At 42.0% G+C, this 25011-nt stretch overlaps 1 protein-coding gene across 2 annotated transcripts in view; it reads left to right on the forward strand.

The window, feature by feature from the left end:
* Positions 1-24096, forward strand: part of ADAMTS12 (ADAM metallopeptidase with thrombospondin type 1 motif 12) — a 165676-nt gene extending 141580 nt beyond the window's left edge. Inside the window, exons 19-24 of one of the 2 annotated variants that reach the window (XM_030005164.2) lie at positions 4581-5729; positions 12635-12787; positions 15189-15362; positions 16957-17103; positions 18833-18986; positions 21119-24096. In XM_030005164.2, the coding sequence (XP_029861024.1) occupies positions 4581-5729; positions 12635-12787; positions 15189-15362; positions 16957-17103; positions 18833-18986; positions 21119-21354 (2013 nt within the window). In that variant the 3' untranslated portion in view covers positions 21355-24096. The remainder of the gene's footprint in view (positions 1-4580; positions 5730-12634; positions 12788-15188; positions 15363-16956; positions 17104-18832; positions 18987-21118) is intronic. The other variant, XM_030005165.2, reaches the window with a different exon arrangement.
* Positions 24097-25011: the final 915 nt, after the last annotated feature.

Raw genomic sequence — 25011 nt, forward strand, 5'->3', positions numbered from 1 at the left:
ATTCTTTACATTAGTTTCTCTTGCATTCATAACTCTCCTGTTTTTGCCAGAGCATGCAAGCTTTTTACTTCTAGGTTTAATCTGAAGCCCTAACAAACACTAGAATACCTGTGTATCATTCAAGAGTTACTTAAATATTGTACAGTTATTTCACTGGCAGCTGATGAACTGAAGAACGTGAGGTCAACAAAATAATGACTGCAACATACAAAATTTGTTTAAATATACTGCAACATATTCTGCAATGTTTGTTAGTATTAGTAGGGAGTGCTCATTTGATGTGCTTTGTCATAGGTTTTAATCTGTGGAAGGACCTCATGCTTCTTAGCTTTATTTAGATTAGGATGCTGGTATCTACAGGTGTTTCACAACTTGAATTTCTATTGAAGGCAAGGAGAGTTCAGGGTCCCCAAAATGTAGAACAGTCTACTTCTCCATGAAAACTAAAAAAGCACTAAGATGCTTCTTCTGGAGTGGGGAGAAGTAGGTTTTGAGTCATGTGAAATTTTAGAACTATTTTATTCTGATTCTGTTGTAGTACAACTTGCTCATGGTTCACCTCACAAATAGGCAGTTTAGCTATACGTGTAGCTGACAATCATGACAAAAAATGCACAAGTGTTTTCCATTTCAGGTGTGTCGTGGTTTCAGCCTAGCCAGTAACAAAGCACCACACAGCCACTTGCTCATTCCTCCCCACCGGCCACAGTGGGATGAGGAGAAAATATAAAGGCAGGCTGGTGGGTTGAGATAAGGACTGGGAGGGATCACTCACCACTTACGGTCATGGGCAAAAGACAGGCTCAACTTGGGGAGGAAACAAAACCAATTTAATTTACTACCAATCAAATCAAAACAAGGATATTAGGAAGTAAACCCAAACCTTAGAACACCTTCCCCCCAGCCCTCCCTCCTTCCCGCCCCAGCCCCACTCCCGGTTCTCTCCACCTCCTCCCCCCGGCGGCGCAGGGGAGCAGGGGACGGGGTTGGGGTCAGCTCCCCACACCTGGTCTCTGCCGCTCCTTCCTCCTCGGGGGGAGGAGGACTCCGCACTCGGCCCCTGCTCCGGCGTGGGGTCCCTCCCACAGGAGACAGTCCTTCACGAACCTCTCCAGCCTGGGTCCTTTCCACGGGCTTCATTTCTTCCCGAACCTCCCTGGCGTGGGTCCTTTCCGCGGGCCGATCTTCAGCCACACGCTGCTCCAGCGCGGCCTTTCCCATGGAGTCACGGCCATCTTTGGGGGCCTCTGCTCCCCCGCTCCCCTCCGTGGGCTGGGGGGGGACAGCCTGCCGTCCCACCATGGGCTGCGGGGGCATCCCCTCCTCCCCGCTCCTCCTCCCCTCCTTCTTCAGCGACCTCGGTATCTGCACAGGGGTTTCTCTCACATTCCAGTCTCCTGTTTCTCTCACATTCCAATCCCCTACTCACTGCAGGTTCTACTTCTTAAATCTGTTCTCCCAGAGGCGCTACCGGCACCGCTGAGGGGCTCGGCCGGGGCCAGGGGCAGGTCTGACTTGGAGCTGGGGAAGCTTCTGGCAGCTTCTCACAGGAGCTACCCCTGCAGCCCCTCCCCTGCTACCAAAAAAACCCCATGCCACAGAAACCCATAACAAGGTGTCAATAAAAAAGAAGTTTACTAAGTTTTTCAAAAATTCCAAGACCAACGATCTGGATGCAGGAGTTGAACGCAGTATTAGCAAATTTGCTGATGATACCTCACTGGGAGTTGCTGGTGACTCTCTTGAGGGACAAGAGGCCTTGCAGAGGGATCGAGACAGGTTGGAACACCGGGCAATGATCAATGGGATGAAATTTAACAAGTCCAAATGCCAGATTCTGCACCTAGGACGGAGTAACGCCAGGCACAAGGATAGACTGGGAGATGACTGCCTGGAGAGAAGCCCCGCAAGAAAGGGATCTGGGGGTGCTGGTCGGCAGCAGGCTCGATGCGAGTCAGCAGTGTGCCCTGGCAGCCCAGAGGGCAAACCCCATCCTGGGGTGCATCAAACACAGTATCACCAGCCGGTCAAAAGAGGTGATTATCCTGCTGTATTCAGCATTGGTGCTGCCTCACCTTGAGTGCTGTGTGTGCAGTTCTGGGCCCCACAATTTAAGAAGGATGTCAGTGTCCTCAAGTGCGTCCAGAGGAGGACAACAAGGCTGGTGAGAGGGCTGGAAGGAATGTCCTGTAAGGAGCAGCTGAGGACTTTGGGTTCATCTAGTCTGGAGAAAAGGAGGCTGAGGGGTGACCTCATTGCTCCCTACAGCTTCCTGAGGAGGGGAGGCAGAGGGAGGTGCTGAGCTCTTCTCCCTGGGATCCAGTGGCAGGACGTGTGGGAATGGTTCAAATCTGTGCCAGGGGAGATGTAGACTGGACATGAGGAAGCATTTCTTTACCCAGAGGGTGGTCAAGCACTGGAAGAGGCTTCCTAGAGAGATGGTCGATGCCCGAAGCCTGTCAGTGTTCAAAAGGCATTTGGACAATGCCCTTAATAACATGCTTTAACTTTTGGTCAGCCCTGAATTGGTCAAGCCGTTGGGCTAAGCGATCATTGTAGGTCCCTTCCAATTGAAAATACTCTATTCTATTCTGTTCTGTTCTGGTTTGTTTCCTGTTTGAAAACTCCTCTCCCCTGTTTCTCCTGACTTTTTTATCAAACTCGTTATTGTGTTTGAGACCAGATTCAGATAATGAACTAATAGAATTTTGTGACAATATTAATTCAGTTTATGCTGCTCACAAACCATCATCACTAAATGTTGATTGTTTTGTGAATTGAGTAGCCACCATGTTTTAGCTGCCTGTGAAAAAATAGACTGGGATTACATGGCTAACAGTACGATTATATAGAAATGGCATGCTGTTACAGAATACAGCTGGTGCTTATGTGTCACTGGATTATATTTGCAAGTTACTGACAAAAATAAATTTCTACACCTGTAGTAATTGGGGAGGGAGCGTAGGACAGACTATTTCACCTGCACAAATTACAGGATTGTCAGGAGACTTGTAACTGCAGAATGTTCTTTATTGTATGTTCTTTATTGTATTGAATGTAACAGAGAGATTTTACACAGGCAAAACTTCCTTTTCGTCTGAACTTAACTGGCTGTTAGAAAATCATTCTGTACCTTATAAACTGAACATACTTAATTAGGCAGATAATGAGGATAGAATGTTGTAGCCATTCTGAAATCTCTTTTTAGAACATGGCTGTAATCTAAAGCAGAGATTTTCAAAGCTAATTCTGGGATACAGCCATAACCCCAAAAAGTTAATGAGGTTGGATATTCCTTTTAACTCACACAAATGCTAATCTAAATCGTCCAAGTGGCAAAGTGTGTTGTATTCCTGTGTAAGCAGCAACGTAGTGTTAGTAGTTACTGTCTTCCTCAATAAGCAAATTCCTTTACTGAATAACTTCAAAGGTCAAATTGCAGCTGATGTAAACTTGCATAGCACTGAGTACTTTAAAAATGTGCTATACAGCTGGAAGCGCAAGGACAGATATAATAGCTAATGAACTTATTTACTCTGAGGTTACTCTGCTTTTTCCCCTGCTCCTGTTGCTGCAGAGCTGATGTTATTTTACGGGTGTTAACATCAGAGCACACATGTAACTCAAGGTCACTGGTGTTTCTACTGCCACATGACCTAGACTAGCTCTAAAAAAGGTTAGATACCCCAGGGGCTTTAAAGCGCTGGCAATAGGAGTGTTCACCACTTCATGTTGAGCACCTGGTTTAAGCCCGCTGAATTAGCTGGTCAGGCTCCCTCACATCCTAGGAAGACTTCCTCCACTAGGTTGTATGTAACATCTTCATTCATACTCAACCAGTCATCCAGCCTTAGTACTTCAAACCACAGAAGTCTGTTGAAATTTCAGAAAATCCTCAGTGGTGCAACAGCTGCTGAAGGCATGGCTGTGCCTGTGAGGATGAAAAACATCACAGAAAAACTGGGTCTCCGTAGCTTCCATCACCCTTTATACACAACAGTGCTTCCATTTAAATAGAAGCCAGATAGGTTAATTACTTTCAGTGGTCTGTAATTTAGGAGAGACATGCTAGCAGCCCTGGCAGCGTGTGGTGGTTGTACTAAGACTGCATGAAACATCAATTTCATAAAGTCAACAAGTATCTGTGAGCTGCATGGATGATCACAGCAGGTTTGTGGCACTGTGAGCAGCTAGCACTGAGCCAGTCAGGTATGTTTTTGATGGCAGGTTTTTAGTCTAGTTTTTATAACCCTGGTGGAAAAGGTAATGGCTAAACATCTTCCGTGATTCACTGAAGAAATCAAATTCTAACATATTACTTTCCTATTTTGTCTTTATTGTGTAGTCCTTTTTCACTGCTGTTGACCCAAGGTGACATTTACTGTTCTAAAAATTTGGAAAGAGCTCCTTGATAGCAGAACATCACAAGAATGAAGGGCTTGTTCCTCAGGAAAAGCTTTGTTATTGATGATTTATAATGATGCTTCTTTATTATAAACAGATGCCATTTGATACTTATTTTTATTGATATGTGCAGCAGAATGAAGACGGGAGATACATTAATTCTGTTTCATTTGCAGTGCACTGTTACTTGTGGTGGTGGAATAAGGACTCGTAATGTCACTTGTGCCAAAAATAATGATGAGCCATGTGATACTTCCAAGAGACCAAACTCTAAGGCCCTGTGTAGTCTCCAGCAATGTCCTTCTGCTGGAAGATTTCTGATACCCCCGCTGGCACCCAGAAGAGGAAAGATCATAATTAGAAAAACAACTACTAATCCCAAATGGAGTCCTCCTCACAGAATACCGACACCAACCCGGAGGTCCCATACAACAACAGAAGTACCTAAGCCTGAAAGTGTAACTCCCCATTTGGCTACGTCCTCTGGTTTGGGTAATGTCTCAGAAAAAGAAGGAACAGCCAACAGAACATTACAAAATAATTTTGCTGGACCAAGTGATGTTTACAGTTACCCTGCTGGTTCTACTGAAAATACTTCACACCAAAATACTACTTCATGGCCTTTTCGTAATAGCTTAAGTACTGAAATCATAAGGCATGCTGAAACTATTTCTGAAAGTGAGCCAGTTTCTACTTTAGAGAGTGAGGTGCAAAGAAGTGAGGGCACTCCGGTCTCCCCTTTTACCAGTAATGCAGAAATAACTTCCAGCTATGATTACTTAACTGAAGATTCTGATGACATTGATGGGTCACTTGGAGGCAGTGAGAAACCACTTGATCTCCTTTACAGCACAGAACTCAATCCTGAAATCAGAACCAGGAGCACAACCCTAGATACTGGCTCTCCTGTCCTTCAAAATGAGAGCATGACTTCTCAGCCCTCCCCAGCATCTCATCACCAAGACACTTCTATGCTCCTTCCTGTTAGCACAGCAGCACAAGGGTTGGCGTTTCCCACAACAGCAAACTATATCAGTCTGCAAGTTGATGTGCCTGTTGTAGAAGTAACTACCCCACAAGCATCAGTTACAGGAATGCCCACAGTGTTTGGTCACATACCAAGAGACCAGATTGACAACAGAAGAGAAATGAAGTTACCTGACACTGTAACCACCAGCACACTATCGTCAGCTCTTGAGCATGCTCTCAGGAACCGAAGTGCAACATCTGAGGGTGTTTTAACAAATGTCACAGAAAACAGCCACCTAATAACATCCAACAATTTGCCTGGTGATGCCTACTGGATAGTAGGCAACTGGAGTGAGGTAAGTTATTTTTAACTGATAAGAAGTGGAGAGTGTGAACAGCTGTTTGAACCATTGCTGAGGAAATAAATCTTCTTAGTTTGTCATGATTGTCTGAAATGAATATCACACATTCAAATGAAATACTTGTCATACAAAAAAATTGCTAACTTGGAATATCTGTTAGATTGCTTACGTAGAATGTGTCTGTATTTCTGGATTCTGCAAAACTGTGCATAACTGGACACTGAAATTTTAAGGAATCAGCTGTATCAACTGAATGTTCACAAGTCCATGGGGCCTGATGGGATTCATGTACTGATGGGATTCATGAGTACTGAAGGAGCTAGTGGACATTATGGCAGGACCTCTCTCGATCATCTACCAAAGGTCTTGGGAGTCTGGGGAGGTCCCTGCTGACTGGAAGCTAGCCAGTGTTATTCCAATGTACAAAAAGGGTGTGAGGGGAGACCCAGGGAACTACAGACCTGTTAGTTGAACCTCAGTTCCTGGAAAAATTATGGAGGAGATCATATTGGGTAATCTTAAAAGGCATTTGAAGAACAATGCAATCATCAGGGTTCATTTCTAGGGCCGATTCTGTTCAAGGTATTTATCAATGATGTGGATGCAGGAGTTGAACACAGTATTAGCAAGTTTGCTGATGATACCACACTGGGAGGTGCTGGTGACTCTCTTGAGGGACAAGAGGCCTTGCAGAGGCTGAGGGGTGACCTCATTGCTTCCTACAGCTTCCTGAGGAGGGGAGGCAGAGAGGGAGGTGCTGAGCTCTTCTCCCTGGGATCCAGTGGCAGGACGTGTGGGAATGGTTCAAATCTGTGCCAGGGGAGATGTAGACTGGACATGAGGAAGCATTTCTTTACCCAGAGGGTGGTCAAGCACTGGAAGAGGCTTCCTAGAGAGATGGTCGATGCCCGAAGCCTGTCAGTGTTCAAAAGGCATTTGGACAATGCCCTTAATAACATGCTTTAACTTTTGGTCAGCCCTGAATTGGTCAAGCCGTTGGGCTAAGCGATCATTGTAGGTCCCTTCCAATTGAAAATACTCTATTCTATTCTGTTCTGTTCTGTTCTGTTCTGTTCTATAACTCTTCCAAGGACATGACATTCAGGTTTGACTATAACCAGAAATACCTCAAGGGTTTTGTTTTAGAGCACAGCAAAAAGTTAAGCTATTAGATTAATCCTGGAGAAACAAATGAATATGCTTTTATTTCCAAATAAGTACGTAACACACGTTAGCAGTAGATGTGCTGTTATGTTCTAACCTTCACTTACATACCATTTCTCTCTAAATTATGTGTGTTCTCTAACTTAGTACGTGACCAGAGTCATGTAGGTAAGCTAACTTTATTTCTCCATAAAGCACATTAATACCGTGGATACTTAAACATATATTTAGTTAGCTATTAACATAACAGATTTTTCTGATGCATTTCTATCTCATCCCACCATCAACATTTGTATCCACCATTAAGCAAATGCCTGTGAACTCAGAGCAGCATCCAGCCTGGTAAAACCAGTTTGAATCTACAAAGCAAAGATAAGAATATTAGCCCAAAGTTAAATTGGTGTATCTGGGGTTCATTATTTGTCCAGCACATGCCTATAGGGAGACACTGTAATATGGAGTTCTGTACCTTTGTCTAAAGCTGAGGTGATTGTATATTGGAACTGGGTTGTAGCAGTGGTAAAGTAAAAGCATTTTGTCTGGCTGGCATAGAAATTAAAATCATCAGGCCAGTGGTTGTGGTTGTACAGTATTCTTTGGATACAGCAGCTGATAATTACAGTGTTCTACTATGTCTTGTTTGAATGTAGAAATGAACAGTTATTTTATCTGCGTTAATGGCTGTGCCAAAATGAACTTTTTAATTTCTAAAGGTAATGAAATTCAACCAGAACACATGTTAACATCTTGTAATACCCACTTTCAAAGTGCTGTCTTTCTGTTTGAATAAATGAAACAAGTACCACTTACGGGGTGTTTGAAAACTCTTTCAAGGTGTAAAGCATTTGGAAGATACTTGATCTGAAAGGTGATGACTTGTCCCAGTTTCCCCTGATCCCTGGTCATTGCTGAATGGTTATAATACTTGGGTAACTTCTACCTTCTGTGCAGGAGCAATATAGATTGCAAAGTTTTCTATGGCCTCAGAGAAGTGCCTCCTATTTTTTGTGTATTGCTATTGACTTTCCTTTACAAATACCCAGCACCAGGCTTTTTGACAGTTAGGTTTCTGTGCTGTTACCTTGCTGTGTCCTGAGACAGTAGTTGCTGTAGGGTCAGGGCTGATGAGGGGGCAGCCACCCAATTCTGCAACTATATAATAAGAGAATATAGTTTAGGGAGCCTACTCACATTTTACAAACTTCTATTTGATATGCTTCCCACTGTAAAATTTTATTTTTATGTAAACAGAATTCTTTTTATGCTAATGGATTTTATATTCTTCAAATCATGAAACCTAAAGTGAGAGACTTTGGTATCTGAACAAGTTACCTCATTTTTCTGATGGCCTTTTTTAACCAAGCTAATCAGTACAGCCAAAGGTCCAGATCTGGAAACCTCCTTGCACTGATCAGCCTCTGTTTGTCTTAGTATTGATGGAGAAGGCTATCAAAGGTCTGTTTCTCTGCACGTGTTTGCTCTTGGGTCTGCCTGGAATGACGCAAATTAATGGAAATGCAGAAATGCAGCGCTAAAAAGGACAGCAAGAGATGATTAGTGTATCCCATGGCAGTGGAGGCACAGCTGGACCACCAAGATCATGTTGGTGCCCTCTGTCTGGATGCAGCCAGTAGGTAAGACCCCTCCTCTGTCACCACCAGCGGTCATTCAGGACATGCACTCCTGATGGCAGTCTGAAGTTTCATCTTGTGCCTTCCCGTGGCCAGGTGAGAATGGCTTTAGCTTCCCCATGTTCAAGTGGGACAAGTGAAGCATTTCCTCCTGCACACACCCGAAGACCTGCATTTAGATCTGCTTGGGTGAAAGAGCCTACAGGAGAAAGTCCAGGCAAAGGTGTTCTCCTAAGCCCAGCACATCCCAAACAGAAGTCTATAATACAGAAATGCTACAGTCTGTCCTAGTCATTTGTTACCCCCATTAGGAATATTTTCCTTATACATAACCAACATCTTCTGTCCTGAAAATGAAGATTCTATTTTTTATATGCAGACCATGGAAGATAATTGTCTTCTTAATAACTGGTTTTGGGTCTGATTTCTAAACAAAACAATCTTTTCAGATTTTCCTTATGTTTTCTAAATATCTGGTGACTTTGTTGTTCTCCTCTGGACTTGCTTCAGTTTCATCATGTATTTCTTCATCAGTGATGTTCATTATGGCCCCAGCTGACACCTTGCAAATAAAATAGAATAATTTCTATCATTTCATATATGACCCTCTTTGTGAATGTTGAGGTGACATTTGTCTTGTTTTGTAACAGTCCCACTTTGATTTATTCAGTTCGTGGTCCATTGTAAACCCTGGATCCCTTAATACGGTATTTCTAGATCAGCAGATGTTCTTAGTTTTGTTTGGGGGGTATGCGTGTGTACATAGGCGTGTGTGTGTATATATATCTATGTATGTATAAAAAGTTCTCCCTAATTGTAGTATTTTGCATATGTTTTTGAATTTCAGGTTACTGTTTTCTTACGATTTTAACTGGGTGAGATGTTTTTGAATTCAGATTGTGTCCTCCAACATTCCCGTCAACTCTCCCAACTTGGCATCAATTGCAAATTTTTTAAGTGCATGCTGTCTTTCATCATTCAATTAGTTAATGAAAAACTGAAGAGAGCTTGGCTCTGGACAGAGCCCTGCAGGACAATACTTGAAATGTCTTTTCATTTTGACACTGAATCACAGAGGACAACTTTATTAGAGTTTTTCAGTTAACTGTGCACCAATCTTGTAATTATTTCACCTAGAGCATATTTCCATCATTTGCTAAAAGAATGCTCTATGTGATCGTGTCAAAATGCATCATATCAGCTGGCTCTCTATTTTCATTAAGCCAGGTACTCCTGTCAGGGAACGATATTAGATTAAATTGAATAATTTGTTCTATGCTTTATCATCTTTGTTAGTATTTACCATTTTGATCTTGATTGTTTTATAATTTGCTTTATATCTTCTTGTGAAGTAAAGTTAGATTCCATTAGGCCATGGATCTGGCTTTTTCTTTTCCTAAAGATAACTTGAAAGATGTTCTTCTCTAATCCTCTGGGACTTTTCCAATCTCTTTTAAAAAATAATTCTCAACAGTTCAAAGATTATTCAGCACTTGAATGAATATTGAGGTAAGGTCAATACATTTGGTTTCACAACTGATGAAATCAATTTGAGGATACTTGATGCATGTAACTTTGCTATTCTTTAATGTTTTAGTAATCTTTTGCTATTCTTGTTCAAGCTATTGTTTCTTGTTAAAATTAACTTTATGTGAAGCCTGGCACATTAAACTCTTCTATTTTTTCAAGTTTGAAGCAGAGAAGGTGTTGAAAAAGAGAATTTGTGGAATCTCTGTCCTTGGAGATACTCTGAAGCCATGTGGACATGGTCCTGGGCAGCTGGGTCTAGTTGGCCCTGCTTTAGCCAGGGGGTTGGACAAGATCACATCCGAAGGTCCTTTCCAGCCTCAACCATTCTGTGATTCTGTAAATACATCAGCTATTATCTTTCTCATGAAATAAAAGTTTTGTATTTTCCCCACACACCGTGATTCTAACATTCACAGAACCTTTCTTATTGTTCGTTACTTTTAATTCACTTTTAGTCTACAATTTTCTGACTTCATTTTTGCTGTTTCTATTTACTAGTAAATAGCAAAACTTAGTGAAACTTTTTGCCTGTTTTTAGATGACATCTCTCCAAGGCATTGATATTTCAAGACCCCCGCATCTACCTACATGAATCTCTTGCCATGCTCTCTATCTTTCTCTTTTAGTAACTGTCAATATTCTGACGTTTCTTTGCTCCTTAGCATATGTCTATACTAGTAAAGAAATAGTGCCCAAGAATAGTGATAGTCACTGAGTTGGAAGGGTGTGATATGTCCCACAGCAGTGTTGGCACTTACCTCGCAAGGGAGAACGCTAATGAGAGTAGGGCAAAACAGTGCCCCACAACACCGGTGCTCCTGTCTGTAACTTTTAACTTCTTTCCTACTACTTTCCCAGGTCATTCTGGGCTGTCATTTTTCCCTTTCTACGAGCTTTCTGGGTACCAAAGATACCCCATTACCACCAGATCTGCTAATTCTGCACCTCTATTATTGGTCATGAAAAGCCACCTGCACTTCTTCCCTCTGTAATAGACACCTACTGTGACTGGTTCCTGAATGACAAAAGGGAAAAGCAGTAAGTCTTCCTGAACTTCAGAGCAGTCAATCTCCTTTATGTAACATGAAACAATGGTCAAGAAAGCTCAAGCTTTCTCCCAGTACTATTTGCAGCATCACACTTTTCTCTCTTGGCTCTGTACCTGCACACAACAATTTTTGAAATAATCCTGCTGCGTTTCACCTCCCTCAGACAAGAACATAAAGCTTTGTAGGTGTGATCTGCCTAGCATCATCCCTGGAGCTATTTTTGGTCTTCTCATGAATGCTCAGATTGGGGCTTTGGTCAAACACTAAGCAGCCCTTAAATAAAGTCTTGGTGTTGTCAGACTGGTATAGCGGGGGGGGGGGGGAGCCATCAAACAGCAACGAAGACAAGAACAGTCCATCCTCTTGAACAGACAAATTGTCTTGGATAGATATGTGACTATGCAAAACTGAAGAGTGGTATGCAGTCCCCTTTAACAGGATCTTTGTGGCCTCTTGGACAGATGTCCCAGGAATCTCGGAAGCTGGAGGTAGCGTGCTGCAGAAGCCTTGCAGATTCACACTCTTCATAATGTGCAGTTTTTCCAAAATTTTTTGTTGTGACTATTAACCATTTTTCCATTTCTTTAACTGAGTCTGCTAACAGCTCCATGTCTTCAGTGTTGTTTTTTTCCCCTGCCTTAGCTTCAGCTTAGCTTTCCTTATCTTTCCAAGGACACTTACTCAGCTTTCCCTACTTAACTCTCCCACTTCCATGTAGGGAGTTCAAACCACATAATAGTTGCCATCTTCATCATTTTGCTGACTTAATTCAAGATTATTTATGTTGTTTCTCCTGCCAGCTACAGGCTGCTTGGCATATGTTGGATTTGACTCTGTGTATAGTTCACTGTCCCTCCCTTTTTAAGGGAGAAAAAGGTAAATGGGTGTCTCCAGCCACTTTTCACCCCTTTCTGCTTCAGAATACAATGATAGTGACTTTTTTTGTGAAGAGTGTGCACTCTAGGGATCTGGACTGACATGATCAATATTCCCTTACCTCAGACACTAAAACCCTCCCAAATGTTGGGAACACGTAGCCATTCTCTGAATTCATCATTTCAAAAATCCTTTTCTGGCACAGTTTTTCCAAGTCTCGCACAATTTATTTCAGATTTTCAGCATCATGCACGCAATTTGCTGAATATCTCTTCAGCAGTATTAGGGATAGAGAGGGAACAGTGCTGAAGATTGGATGCAATGACATTTTGCACTGGATCCCCAAAACCAACAGAAGGAAACAGTGGAACACCTGGCACAGACTTAGGATATCTCAGTAAGCAGGAGTTGGCCAAAGAAGAGCAGTGCATAGTATAAATCAGAATTGGTATTTCCCTAACAAAGCAACAAAAAGCCCTCCTTCAGAACCTTAAGTAAGTCTTAGGTGAATTTGAAATCTTTTGAGTAACTTAGATAAACTAGGTCATCTAAAATGGCTCTAGGTACTTATATTTAAGTTCCTGGATTGTTTCCAGATTATTTATTAACATTGAGTTTGCCCCTGGGCTTTCCTCTCATCCTTGTGCAGTGCTCTACCACCTGTGGAATGGGGGCTTTCTGGAGGCACGTGGAGTGCAGCAGCAGGAACGTATCTCACTGTCAGCACACAAAAAAGCCTGATCCTGCAAGAAAATGTTATCTCCGCCCATGCGCTAGCTGGAAAACAGGAAATTGGAGCAAGGTAACTTCATTCAGAGCTGTGTGTGAACAGTAAGCTTGCTAACTTCAAAGAGTAGGGAGTTCTAAATACTTCATTTTTAAAATAATCACTTACTCAGTGAATGCATACATGACTCCCAGTTGACCATTCAGCACTAATTTACTAATTTCCTGACTAAGTTATTTTTGGAAAAGCCTCTGCTGTGAGTTCTGTTCTTCCTGTGGGGGGGTCGTGCTCATTAACTCTTGCATCTAGAGCTAAAGCAGGGCTCACTGTCCATGTTCTGTGGATATCCCAGGGCAAAGCTGCACATACTTGCATGTGGTATCTTTTTGGTCTCTGCTTCCAGAGCCATATCCTAATTTTAAGAAGCAAGTGGGAATTCGGAGAAGGAGTTGGCATGTTGCTATTCACCCTTGCCACTCTGTATGATCTCTTAAGTAACGTGGTCTGAACCTCATTTATGTAACCTCTAAGTTTTACATTACAAAAACTAAAGGAAAATGTATTGGGGAGAATGCCTGCTATGGCTAGGGTCTTACTTGGTCCTAGTTACGTACACAGGCCTGGTCAAGAGACAGAATAGTGTCCAAGGTGGTAAGTGGAACCCAATGGATTGCATTTGAGTTCTTTTTTGGTATTGTAAGGTGTGTGATGAACACCTGAAAGGACTTCAGTGACTTCTTGAGGCTTGTTACTTTTTGTCTTCACACTGTCTAAAATTGGGGCTTCGAACAATGGGTTATTTTTCAAGACTCAAAAGAGAAAAACTACAAAATTCTATTTGAAACAATGTTGATTTAATAAAGAAAAAGATTGATCTCTCAAACTTTCTCAATACATATAATTTTTGCAGATGATGTTGTTGCCATTGGAGTAGAGGGCAAATTCATACAAAGAAAAGGTTATAGTTACAAAACCTGTGTTAAATTATTGAGCTTTTTGACATAGAATTGATTTGTACATGAAATACATGCCTGTTTAGAAAGTCCAGGAAAGGCCAAGGCATTACATAACCACATTTAAGCCTTTGAAATTCATTTTAAATGATACATAGACATTCTGCAGTTGCACTTGGGGATATTTCACCTTCACTTTTTCTTCATAAATGTTACTGCTCTTGCAACAAGTGGATGATAGTTTACTCTCATCTAATTCTGCCCCTCCCCTAAAAGAAAGGTGCTTCAGACTAGATCTTACAGTCTGAGTTTAATACCAAACATAATTTGCATGTATTTTGGGGCTGTGTGTACTCAGTTTCTTGCACAGTCACTTCTCTCCATTGTTTCTATCCAGAGGGACAGAAACTTCTGTGAACAAGTGTATGGACTCCCCTTCCATCCATCCTTCAGCTCCCAGGGGAAGTATTATATTCAGGTTCCTTGTTCAACTGAAGAATGCTTATTTATGCAAAGGAGAACAGCATCAGTTGTTACATTGCATGATGGCAGTAAAGATGAAAGCTGACCTGCTTATTCAGGTGTAGGCAGAATTGGCTTTAATTCTGGATGAAGACAAAATAAATAAATGTGTATTTGTCCTTATCCTTGAGGTAGCAAATTCAGTTCTTCCTCAGCAGCAGGAGAGGTCTTGGGCTTTGATATGTGGGGACATAACCTGGTGCTGCTGCATGAGGCCTTTGGAGCAAGCTCTGGGAAGAAATAGGAGGCTGGAAGGGCTCGCTGGGCTCACTTGGCTTGCCAGTAGAGCTCCAAGCTGAGAAGTGATTTCCCAGGCTGTGAGTGAGGCTCAGGGTGTCTCTGTCTTCTCTCCCATCTCCTCACACCCAGGCTGCTCTTGGGGTATGGACCTCCTGGTGCCTCTTGGGGTACGCTCCTCCGCCTGGAGGAGCAAGGAAGGTGGGGGTGGGAACTGCTGCTGTGGGATGAGTCCACTGTCTCCCAGTGGTATCAGGAGCAACTCACGTCTATGGGCTAAAATGAAGAGCAGTTTTGCCAGCCTGAGCAATCTGCTACCATGTACACCTGCCTCTTCTATGGCTGAATGAGAAATCAACTCATGGAGCTGTGCCTCTTTCGTGCCTGCCTCCCTCCAAAACAACTGAAGAACCAACAATTTCCCTGCATACAGGATTCATTTTTTTATTTATTGCATTATGACTGTTTCACTATGACATTTTTGGAAGTAGCTGGCAAGATTTCCTAATTAAATATTCATCCGTGTTATTAGTGGATATTCCAGTGAAGAAAGGGAAGTATTTATATGGAGTGTTCCGATTTGCTATGATGAAACCCACAGTTTTTAAGCCTAAAAACAGATTGCTGTTATGGTAAACTGGAAATTCCCTCTGTGAGTCGGGATGCTCAAAGCTCAGGCTGTCCTCCTCCTCTGTGACTGGGGAAGGGACAGCCCCTCAGCAGAGCATCATATGGAGATGTGCCCCTCTCTGTTTTGTGCACAGTGCTCTGCTAACTGCAACGGTGGTTTCAAGACCCGAGATGTTCACTGCATTGATGTTCGTGAAAAGCGACTTCTCAGGCCTTTTCATTGTCAATTACTCGGCTATAAACCACAACTTAATACCACTTGTAACATGGATCCTTGCTTGCAGTGGCATGTGGAGCCCTGGAATGAGGTATTGTTCTTTAAAAGACGCTTTGGGAATGAGCAATTAGCTGTCAATTAACAGTGACTGTTAGATCCTATGCTGTTAGGTAAACTTTCACTCAAAGGAAGACACACAGCTAATACCACTCAGACGCTCTGCAGTCCTTGTGTATGGTTACAACAAAAATTATCATAGACGTTTGTAAGACTTCCCAGAACCATTCTTAGGATTGCATGTGATACACAGCTAGATCTGTAAATTACCATACCCTGAAAGAGAGAAGCAGATGGCCTGGAAGAAGATTTGTTTTAGCTATCCTACTTGATCAGTAAATCTGATTCATTTAGACTGATCCCTTTTGCTGCCATTTTAATGTTGCTTTCTCATTATGATTAATTTAGAATTTTCCTTTACACTTTTGGGCTGGAATTTTATGGGGCTAGAAGCTGAGGTCAGACGTAAGATAAATCTGGCTTTTGGGTCACTTTGTAATACAAATCTGTGCCAACAAACTCATAGGCAGCCAGGCACATATTTATGTCAGCTAAAGCATGTGGTCTCATTACACTTTAGTGTTTACTCCCACCAAAAGCAGCTTTGGAGAAAGTGCCACAATGTTTGCGGCACTGTGGACCTGCAATAAGGAGCAGACCAGGATGTGGGTTTCCTGTCAGAGCAGTCAGCAAGGGTTGAAAAAATAAGAATAGCCAAATTATTGCACCTGTTTGCCACTTAAAGTATTTTATAAAAACACTTGTCCAACCCTGGCAGTTGTCCTCATATTAAGAATAGTGGATAGAATTGGATTGAAAAGGTTAATTTATCAGATGTCTCTGGTCCTCTGTCCATAGAGATGCAATTCCCTGTAGGACAGGAACAATGCATTATTCAAAGTATATCTGGCGCCTTATTTCATGTCAGAGTATGTCAGAGTATGAAACTGTTTGTGTATTTCAAGCAGGCTCTACTGCAGACCTAGTGAATAATAGTAAAAAATCAGTTGCTAAGTAATATTAGAATGTGGACAAAAGAATGTTTAAAAAATAACCTTGGTCACTGTCTTTTTATGATGGTTTTATTGCCAAATAGTTAATTTATTGTATGGATTGGGTGAATTTTAGTGTCCCCAACCGCCTCATAAAACTAAGATGCTGCATGTCATGAACTTATACTGTCTTCAGTAAACATTACAGATTAATCCTGCAGACATGTGACTTCCAATCTCATTCCTGTTAGAAAAGTTACTGTTGCTGGTGGTGCTGCATGAGCAGTTCTGTGTTGCCTGTTCTATGTCACCACTTCCATGGTGTCCTATATTTGTTGCATTAATACAGCTTTCCCCCAAGCATTTTGGACCAATAGCGGCTTCCTCCCTGTCTCTGCCCAAGCATATGATGAAATAAATGTCTCAGTGCAGAGCTTTTCATACCTGGACTGTAAGACTTGGTATGTAGACTAGCCTGTGCATCTTTCTAAATCACATGGTCAGTGACTTGCTTCTTGTTACCTGTGGCTCTACATTTCTAAATGAAGAACATTTCTTACTGTCTTTATGGTCTGTTTCTGGGTTCTCATCCATTCCGACCTCTCTCCTCATGGGTTTGTGCACCTCTTTTGTTAGTGTTCGAGAACATGTGGTGGTGGCCAGCAAAAGCGACATATCTACTGCCCAGAAGGCGGCTACTGTGACTGGACAAAAAGACCTAATGCTATTGCATCATGTAACAGGCAACCTTGTACACAGTGGATTGACCAGGCGTGGGGCCCGGTAGGATTCAGTTCTTTTTTGTTTTATTTGTTGTCATGAGTTGGCCATATTTGGTCATATTATCCACTAGATAGTGCCTATAGCAAGTATAGTTTCTTATGCACAGTTAGAGCTACAGTGGGAGATCTTTTGAAAATATTACTAAAGATTTCAGAGCCAGCCCATCTCAGTTCCTTCAGGTGATACACATTGTAGCTTTTACTTTCTGTTGCTGCATTAGATGTTGTTGGAGGACTGGGGTTTTCTTCCTTTTCAAATAAAAAAGGAGATACCATTGACATTCTTCCATTACTCATTTGAAATTTTCCACTGTTCAAGACTATCGGGGTGGGATGACCCTTAAAGGAACTTGTGGAATATTGGACTTTACGCACACGAACAGTAATTCTGAATTTTGACCAATAGCCTTCTACTTTGGCGTCTTGAAATCTAATTGACAAATATGAGGTTTATGTTTGGGGGACCTTCCAGTATCTACAATACATGTTTAGTTGTGAAGAAACTGGTAGGTCTAATAAACCTTTCCATCCAGTTTCCTTAATAAACCTATTCATACATTACAAATACTTCTCACAGCAGAAGAGAACATTGAAAGAACACCAAAAGCCAGGCACCACAAATAAGGAAACAATGGAGAGTCATTTAACACAGAAAATTTAGTAAATTGTTTTTGACACAAAGCCGTTAGATGAGATATGAGTATAATGTAATGTAGAGTTAGTGTAACTCTAGCACTTAAACATGGAAGTGAAAATGTTGGGACATGCATAAAATAAGCAATTGAATACCAAAATGTATGACAACTATTCTACTGATTTATTAATCCCATTTATTTTTCTTCATAAAAAACCTACTTTAAACATTAATCTAAAGTTGTGGCAAGAGTCCCTAAGACCTTTTAATGTACTTCACACCAGTAATATTGTGTCTTATGCACAGAGAGAGACATTAGAGAGAGGATAATTTGCAGAAAAATTAAAGAGGTACCAGTCCTGTCTTCATCTCTTGCGCTTCATTAGCTGGCATTCTCTATCTGTTGAAATATTTATCTTGCTGGCCACTATCTGAAGAGAAAAAGAATTTAAAATTAACTGGAATTCTCAGATGCTCTGGGATGTCAGGAGAATTAAGTACATTTACAGAATAGTTCAGGAACATATTTTGAAAATGTTCTTTTTTTATGGCCATCTGTGTGCAGCCAGAACAAGCAGCTGGCAGTTGTTTTGAGGTCATAAAGAAAGGGTAACCACAGTGTAAGTCACCAAAGAAAAAACATCTCACTGAGCTTTTTTTAAATCTTCAGCATGGTCATTTCTAGACCTAACATTGCAATTGATGATGCATGTTTAATATAGATGGTGAGAAAACACAGGAAGCAAAAAATGCCAGTGTGCAGTACTAATGTAGGTTACTACTGTCTTACTTTGTAGGACTGGCATCTCAGATCATCCTTATCCTCCTCTGTAGAAAACAGTCCTCTCACCCTGGTTACACATTCCAAGATGCTGTATTTATACTATTTACCCCTCTGCTGTATCCTGCCAAATCAGGCCATGATGCACCTTGGAGGTGTCTGGATGGAGAATACAGTACACAAAGTACTTTAGTGTCGTTGTTTCTGGATCATATGGCATTTTTAGCTTCACATCACATTACAGCTCAAGTATTGGCATATTACATAATTTCCATGTAAAAGACTTTTATATATGTTAAAATTACTCTCTTTCAGTGCACCGTTTCATGTGGAGGGGGCATTCAGCAAAGAACTGTGAAGTGCATGAATATAGAAACTAATGAAACTGAAAATGGCAGCATGTGTGTGGATAAACTCAAGCCCACAGAGTATCAGAAATGCAATCTGCAAGAGTGCAGGAAAAGTACAGGTATGATAATACACCTGCGTCAGACAGTTTTGAAAAAGCTCTCCATTTGTGCTGAGATTCTGCAAAAACTGGGAGCTGACCCAATTTAGCAACTTGTTGTGAATACCATGGGCTCAGTAATTATAGGTCAGCCTAACCTGTTACTGCTCAGCTGCACTGTTGGCAGAATCACATCATGTTCTCCATTCGTACTGGCCTTGTGTTGCCATGATAGGGAATGGAGTTCTCTGAGTATGCATCCCTAATGTATGATGCCACAACTAAATGAATAGGTCTGCTTGTATTGACCTGTTTTAAGTAACTCACAGGCTGTTGTGGAAGGACATGCTGTGAGTCCAAACAGATGCCATTTCTTAAGATAGATACCCTATGGGAACTGCAAATTCTGGACTGGGATTCCAAGCAAGCAAAGTGAGACAGACACTGTAAGAAAAATCTGACTGGCAGTGAACCCAGATACAGGTCTAGGCACTATGAATTCAGTGTCCCACAGGGTGAGACTGTCTCCAAAATGAAGACGTGGAGAGAAGTCCTGTTGTGACTCTGGGTGTCCTGTACCTCTCTTCTTCGAGGGCCCAGGAGCCTAGTTACGTAGGTGGTTAATAGCCCAGCAAAGAAGCAGCAGGGGAGGGAGGAAGCATACAGAAGGGTATCTTTATCTGTAGTCTGTGTACTGCAGTATCGATCAGGTACCCTCAGGTAAGAACAGCAACAGCTCAGAGTCCTTCTGGAAGAGCCTTCAAAGGCCTTTTGGAGGAGGATTCTTCCCTCTTAGGAAGTCAGCAGTAAGGGTCTAATGTGGCAGTGAGGCAAGAGGTTGACTCCTGAGGGCAGTGCAGGTCTGGCATACCATTGAGAGTGATGCATCACTCCTCCTGCTGTTCAAAGATCTTTAGCACATGTTCTGCCCTAAGGTTGAACTGGTCTGCTTATCTCCTGTCCCTCTCATGTTCAGAAGGACAGACTCAGATAAATACTACCTACACAGATTAGTAATAGTTATTTCATGAATAAAATCTCAAGGGGCCAGTAAAACATAAGAAATGCCCTCCTGGGTAGACCAGTGGTCCATGCAGCCCAATATTGTGTCTCCAGCAATGGCATTAGAAGATGCTACTTAGGGAAAATACAGGAGTTTAGTCCTTTGCTGTGATTCATTTCCATGGTATTCCTCCAGCATTCCCAACTGACATATTAAGACTATTAAAGGCACCCCTCTTAGTGCCTTTTAGTTTAAAGTTATGGAACCTTTTTCCATGAATATGTTGCATTGCTTTTTGACCCTGCCATGCTGGCTGCTTCCACCCTCTCCTGTGTCAGCAAGTTCCCAAGGTTCACAGCCTGCTGTGAAAAGTGCTTTTATCTGTTTCAAATTACCTTTATCCTATAGTTTCATTGAGTTTCCCCAGTTCTAGTGTTGAGGGATTTGCTGAACAACAGCAGCCTTGCGTTCGGCTAATCCACCACCTTCCTGCCTTTGCAAACCTTGGCTCTCCCCTGAGCCATCTCTTCTCACAGCTGAGGACCTCCATTTTGTAATATCTAACTAAATCTGACACATCTCAGTTTATTAAAGCTACCACAGACCTATAAGCACCATAATACATACAGTACCAGTCCCTGGCTTATTTTGGTGCAGCGGAAACTGAAGCATAGTCAAGCTGAACATGTAGTTGCACGTGCCTTGTCTCTTCTGTCTGCTCTGCATGGCTCTGCAGCATGCTGCCAGCCCATTGCACTTGTCTTAAATGCGCTATTACAAGAATGTGAAAGTACCAGACTCATAAATCATTGTTACTAGACTTTCTCTGGCAGTTCTTAAAAGCAGAAACATTAAAGTGAAAAACATGGATTGGCTATGTCTGCCACAAAAGTAAAGCCTCACTGAACAGGAATAAAAGACTGCTGTATTTTTCAAGAAAGAAGGTCATGTGAAGTTTAATAGGACCTGTTCACTTAAAAGTCCTAAAATTCTAGGCGGATCAAGCTGACCTATAATACAAAGGAAGAGAAAGCCATCATAAATAAGAGCCTTAACAGGCATGACTGTCTGGCATAAAGCAGTTTAAAATTCTAGAAATTCAGATGGTTTGTCAGCAAAGTAGAGATAATTCTTCTCATCTTCACCATAGGGCTACCCTGCAGCAAAGACCAACTGTCGGTTCACTTCTGCCAGAGGCTGAAAGGCATTGGCAAGTGCTTGCTGCTGTCAATACGGACTCAGTGCTGCTTCACGTGTAGTCAGCCCCGAATTCGTAACAAAACAAGATACTGGGATCAGCGAGGCCTCAAGCAACAAAATTACATGAAATCTAGAAGAAAATCACCTGAAAACCAAGAAAACAACAGCCAAGCTGCTCAGCACTAGCTGCTTTTTATCTAGTTGCTTTGAGTAGGGCTTCTGTTTACAGGTTTTATGTTCCTTCTTTTTTTTTCTGAACCATCCAACTTAAATGGAAATCTGTGATCAAAACTGGGAAAACACATCCCTTAGGGTTATCAGTCCTAATTTACTGCTTCAAATTTTGCCCTGTAATAGTCCAAAATTTGTAACATAATTTGCAATGTACCAGCAGCTAGTACTTCTTAGGCATGCATAGAGGCTAGAAACAAGCTTGCAGGAATTTTTTTATTTTTTTAAATGAATGTTTTGCTTGTTCTTTCTTCCATCTCTTTTCCAAAACCCACTTGAAACAGCAGCACCGCTTTCTCAACAGTGCTGAGTGAAGGCGGCTGATGGGGCAGCAGAGGTAGATCTGTGCTATGGGCCAGATCTCCCTATGCTCACTCACTTTTCTGTTTTTAGGAACCAAGGTGAAGTGGGAGTGTTTCTCTAAATTGTTTGCTCACTTCATAGATTTAAAAGCAGAGTTTTACAATAACTGATTATGATACACAGGCCAAATTGAAACATTGGGTTTTTCAAAAGTAAAAATGCTCATTTAGTACTTGACTGAACCTCTAAAGGATACCTCAGCAATAGCCTGTCCTGGCCAGTTTGCTACAAATATCTTGCTGTAACCTGAAAACCCTACCAAATATGGGATGCTAAGTTCTCAAAGACATTTTAAGCAACATTTCTTGGTACCATGAAAGCAAAGCTGTTTGCGTCTACCACCTTAATAGATAGATTGTAATTCACGCCAATATTGAGTGATAAAGCTATCATTTAATCCAGTATCTCCTAGTAGAGTGTAAGCCCACATCCACAAGAGTACTCTTATCACCTCCCTCACAGCAAACTTCTCCCCCAGTGCAAATCCTTGATCATAGTGAGGGTGAGGGCACCTGGGACAGGAGCCTGACACCCAGAGTATCTGCGTAGCTGTGGGCCTCAGGCATTAGGAGAGCACTAGCCGAATAGCTTTCTGTTTTACTATTGAGAAAAATGGCAGAACAAACTTTAGGGAGACCAGACTTGACCTTTTGAAGCAAAGCTGGGCATTTTCAAAAGAGCTGGACAGAGTCTGGCATTTAGATTGCTTTGAAATTCAGTAGGATTTGGACACCTGGGTTCTTCATGCTCTTTTGAAAATCTCAGATTTACTCCCTAGCTACCTGACAATTTGAGATTGTAATACAGGGAAATGTCTTTTTTATGCAGTGTAGAGCAAGACACATAGCCATGAATCCAAGTGTCACTATGGTTACAGAACTATGACTAGCAATAGCCCTATTTCTAGACAGACCTTTATGAAAGTTAATGGAAATATTTGGGCCTGGCTATAAGGTATTAACCTAATGATGGCCACAAGTCTAATTGTCCTTTTTCATACGTTTGTGACCTTTGGCTAAAGGCTCACTTCACTGGAACTCTCTGGGAGTTCAGGATATGCAGCATGGTACGGTTAGATTTATTAACCTCTGTGATGGCAATATAACCCCAGTTATAGGTGCTGATAAAACTTAAAATCCACTGTTAAAAATATGGTGCTAGCATAACAGATGTGGGGGATGACTTATAATGGTGCATGTGCATGCACGTGTGTACATAGCATACGTGCACATACTCTTAAAATAATACATGTCTATGGTGTTGCTGGCCAATGCCAGACATAATGCTTTTTAAGTTTCACAGCGTGCTTATGTCCTTCTGAGGTCCTGAATGGCTGCTGACCCTCTGAGCAATAGAAATCTGGGCAGTTCTTATTCCACTGGTCACAGAAATACTGAAGCATGTGAAGGAGTGGAGGTGTCCCGTCTAATTCAGGAAGCATTTGGGCAGAGCTTCGCCTCAGGCTGTACTGCTATGTCCAGGGAAGTTCTCTGATGGCCAAACCACCTAGACTGGTGGACAGCACGGATGCTTCTGATGTTCCCAGAAGCATCGTCTAGGATTTGGGCAGGACAAAGTTAGATGCGCTTCAGAGTCAGACTCTTCTGTGCTCAGAGGTACTGCAATGTTTTATCCACAAAGGTCAGCAGAAGTGGGCCATCAGGTATGTGGGCTAATGAGAAAGGAGCTGACTGAGTGGATATAGTGCAGGTGGGAGGAAAAATGCCTGGGAGGGTTGTCACTTCCTTACAGCTAGTGTGGAGTAAAACCATTTCTGGCTTCATTGTTTTCTTCAGGGAGCTGTAGTTTCATTTGAAATGGATAAAAGTGAATAAATTATATTATGGACATTAATCAAAATAATCTTTCTACCCAGGGAAGCACAGTCATCGCTGTTGCTCAGCTTAAAACTTTAGGGAAAAGACTGTGACAACAACATGAACTGTTTTAATAGAGCAGTGCCACTGCTGTATTTTACATAGGTTCTTAACATCACACTCATCAGCCTATTATCTCCTCTATGCTAGTAATATGTGCAGTCATCTCTTCCATCCATTCAGCAAGATTCCTTTCTTAGAACGTAACTATTTTTAAGTAAAGGTGGATTTATGATCCTAACCCAGATGGTCACTATTCTCAAAACTGAATAGAGTATTAAGTGCAGAGGCGTAATATCATTATGTTATCATATTAGCCTGAGACACATCAGCCTCAACAGGTTGCTCAGGAAAAAATGTGTATTTGGCACATTCACTGCGTGTTTTAACATTCAAGGCTTAAAAAGCAAACTATGATGACATATTTGTTTCAAGCTTCAATAAATGGCATTGCTTATGTCTGATGTCTCTGGGATTTTATGTTTCCAGTGCAAGAAGATTTCTAAGATGGAATTCCAAGGAAAAAAAGCTTAGACAGTATCTTTTCTATTCCAGGGGAATCCTCATCATTGAAGTATTTTGATTCTTGATATTCCAACATAAAGGAGTTGATTAAAAAGGGTGAGGGGGGAAAAGTAGTGGAATAAAGCATGGTGCTAAAGTAAAAACATACATTAGTAGGCTTAGTTATGTCCTGTGAAATAGATCACATCTTACCACTTCTAGTTCAAGGAGATGCGCCTTAGCTCCCTGGCAGCAGGTGTGTGCATGTCTGCTGTGTCTGTTGTGGGATGTATTTGTTTTCCTGAAGAGTTGTATACAATATGATCACACCCATTCCCCCACCTCCCCCGCCGCCCCTGCCCCAGAATCTTTTCAATACTCAAGTTTTGTGAGTACTGCTGATGCTGATGCACAGAAACTGAATCACACTAACCCTGTTCCTTGACATGCAGCCCAGGAGCACAGTCATCGCAGTTAGGCATATATGCTTGGGTAGAGAGCACCATCAGTTTGCACTCAGTTACCAAACTCCACCCATGCATCCATCCATGGGTTCCGTCTGATAACACCCTATGGAAGTTGCAGGAAGTTGCTCCTTCTTACTTCACAAAGTAAGTGTGGATCTTCAGCCCACAGTGGCAGCATCCTGTACAGGTGCTGTAAGGGAGAGAAATGAACTGAATTGAGAAATGAGTTGAAGCTCCCTCTACTTTGCAAAGGCTCGTTAGGGATTCACTGGATGACCTGCTGCACAACACACAGCCTGACGAACAGTTTCTGCTGTCTGCTGCACTGTGTGGCATGGCTCGCTGCACTTCTTCAGCCTGGCCAAACATGCAGCACCCGCCAAAGGAACTGGCTTTTGGCT

This window comes from Aquila chrysaetos, chromosome Z (assembly GCF_900496995.4).
Source record: "Aquila chrysaetos chrysaetos chromosome Z, bAquChr1.4, whole genome shotgun sequence".
Lineage (NCBI taxonomy): Eukaryota > Metazoa > Chordata > Aves > Accipitriformes > Accipitridae > Aquila > Aquila chrysaetos.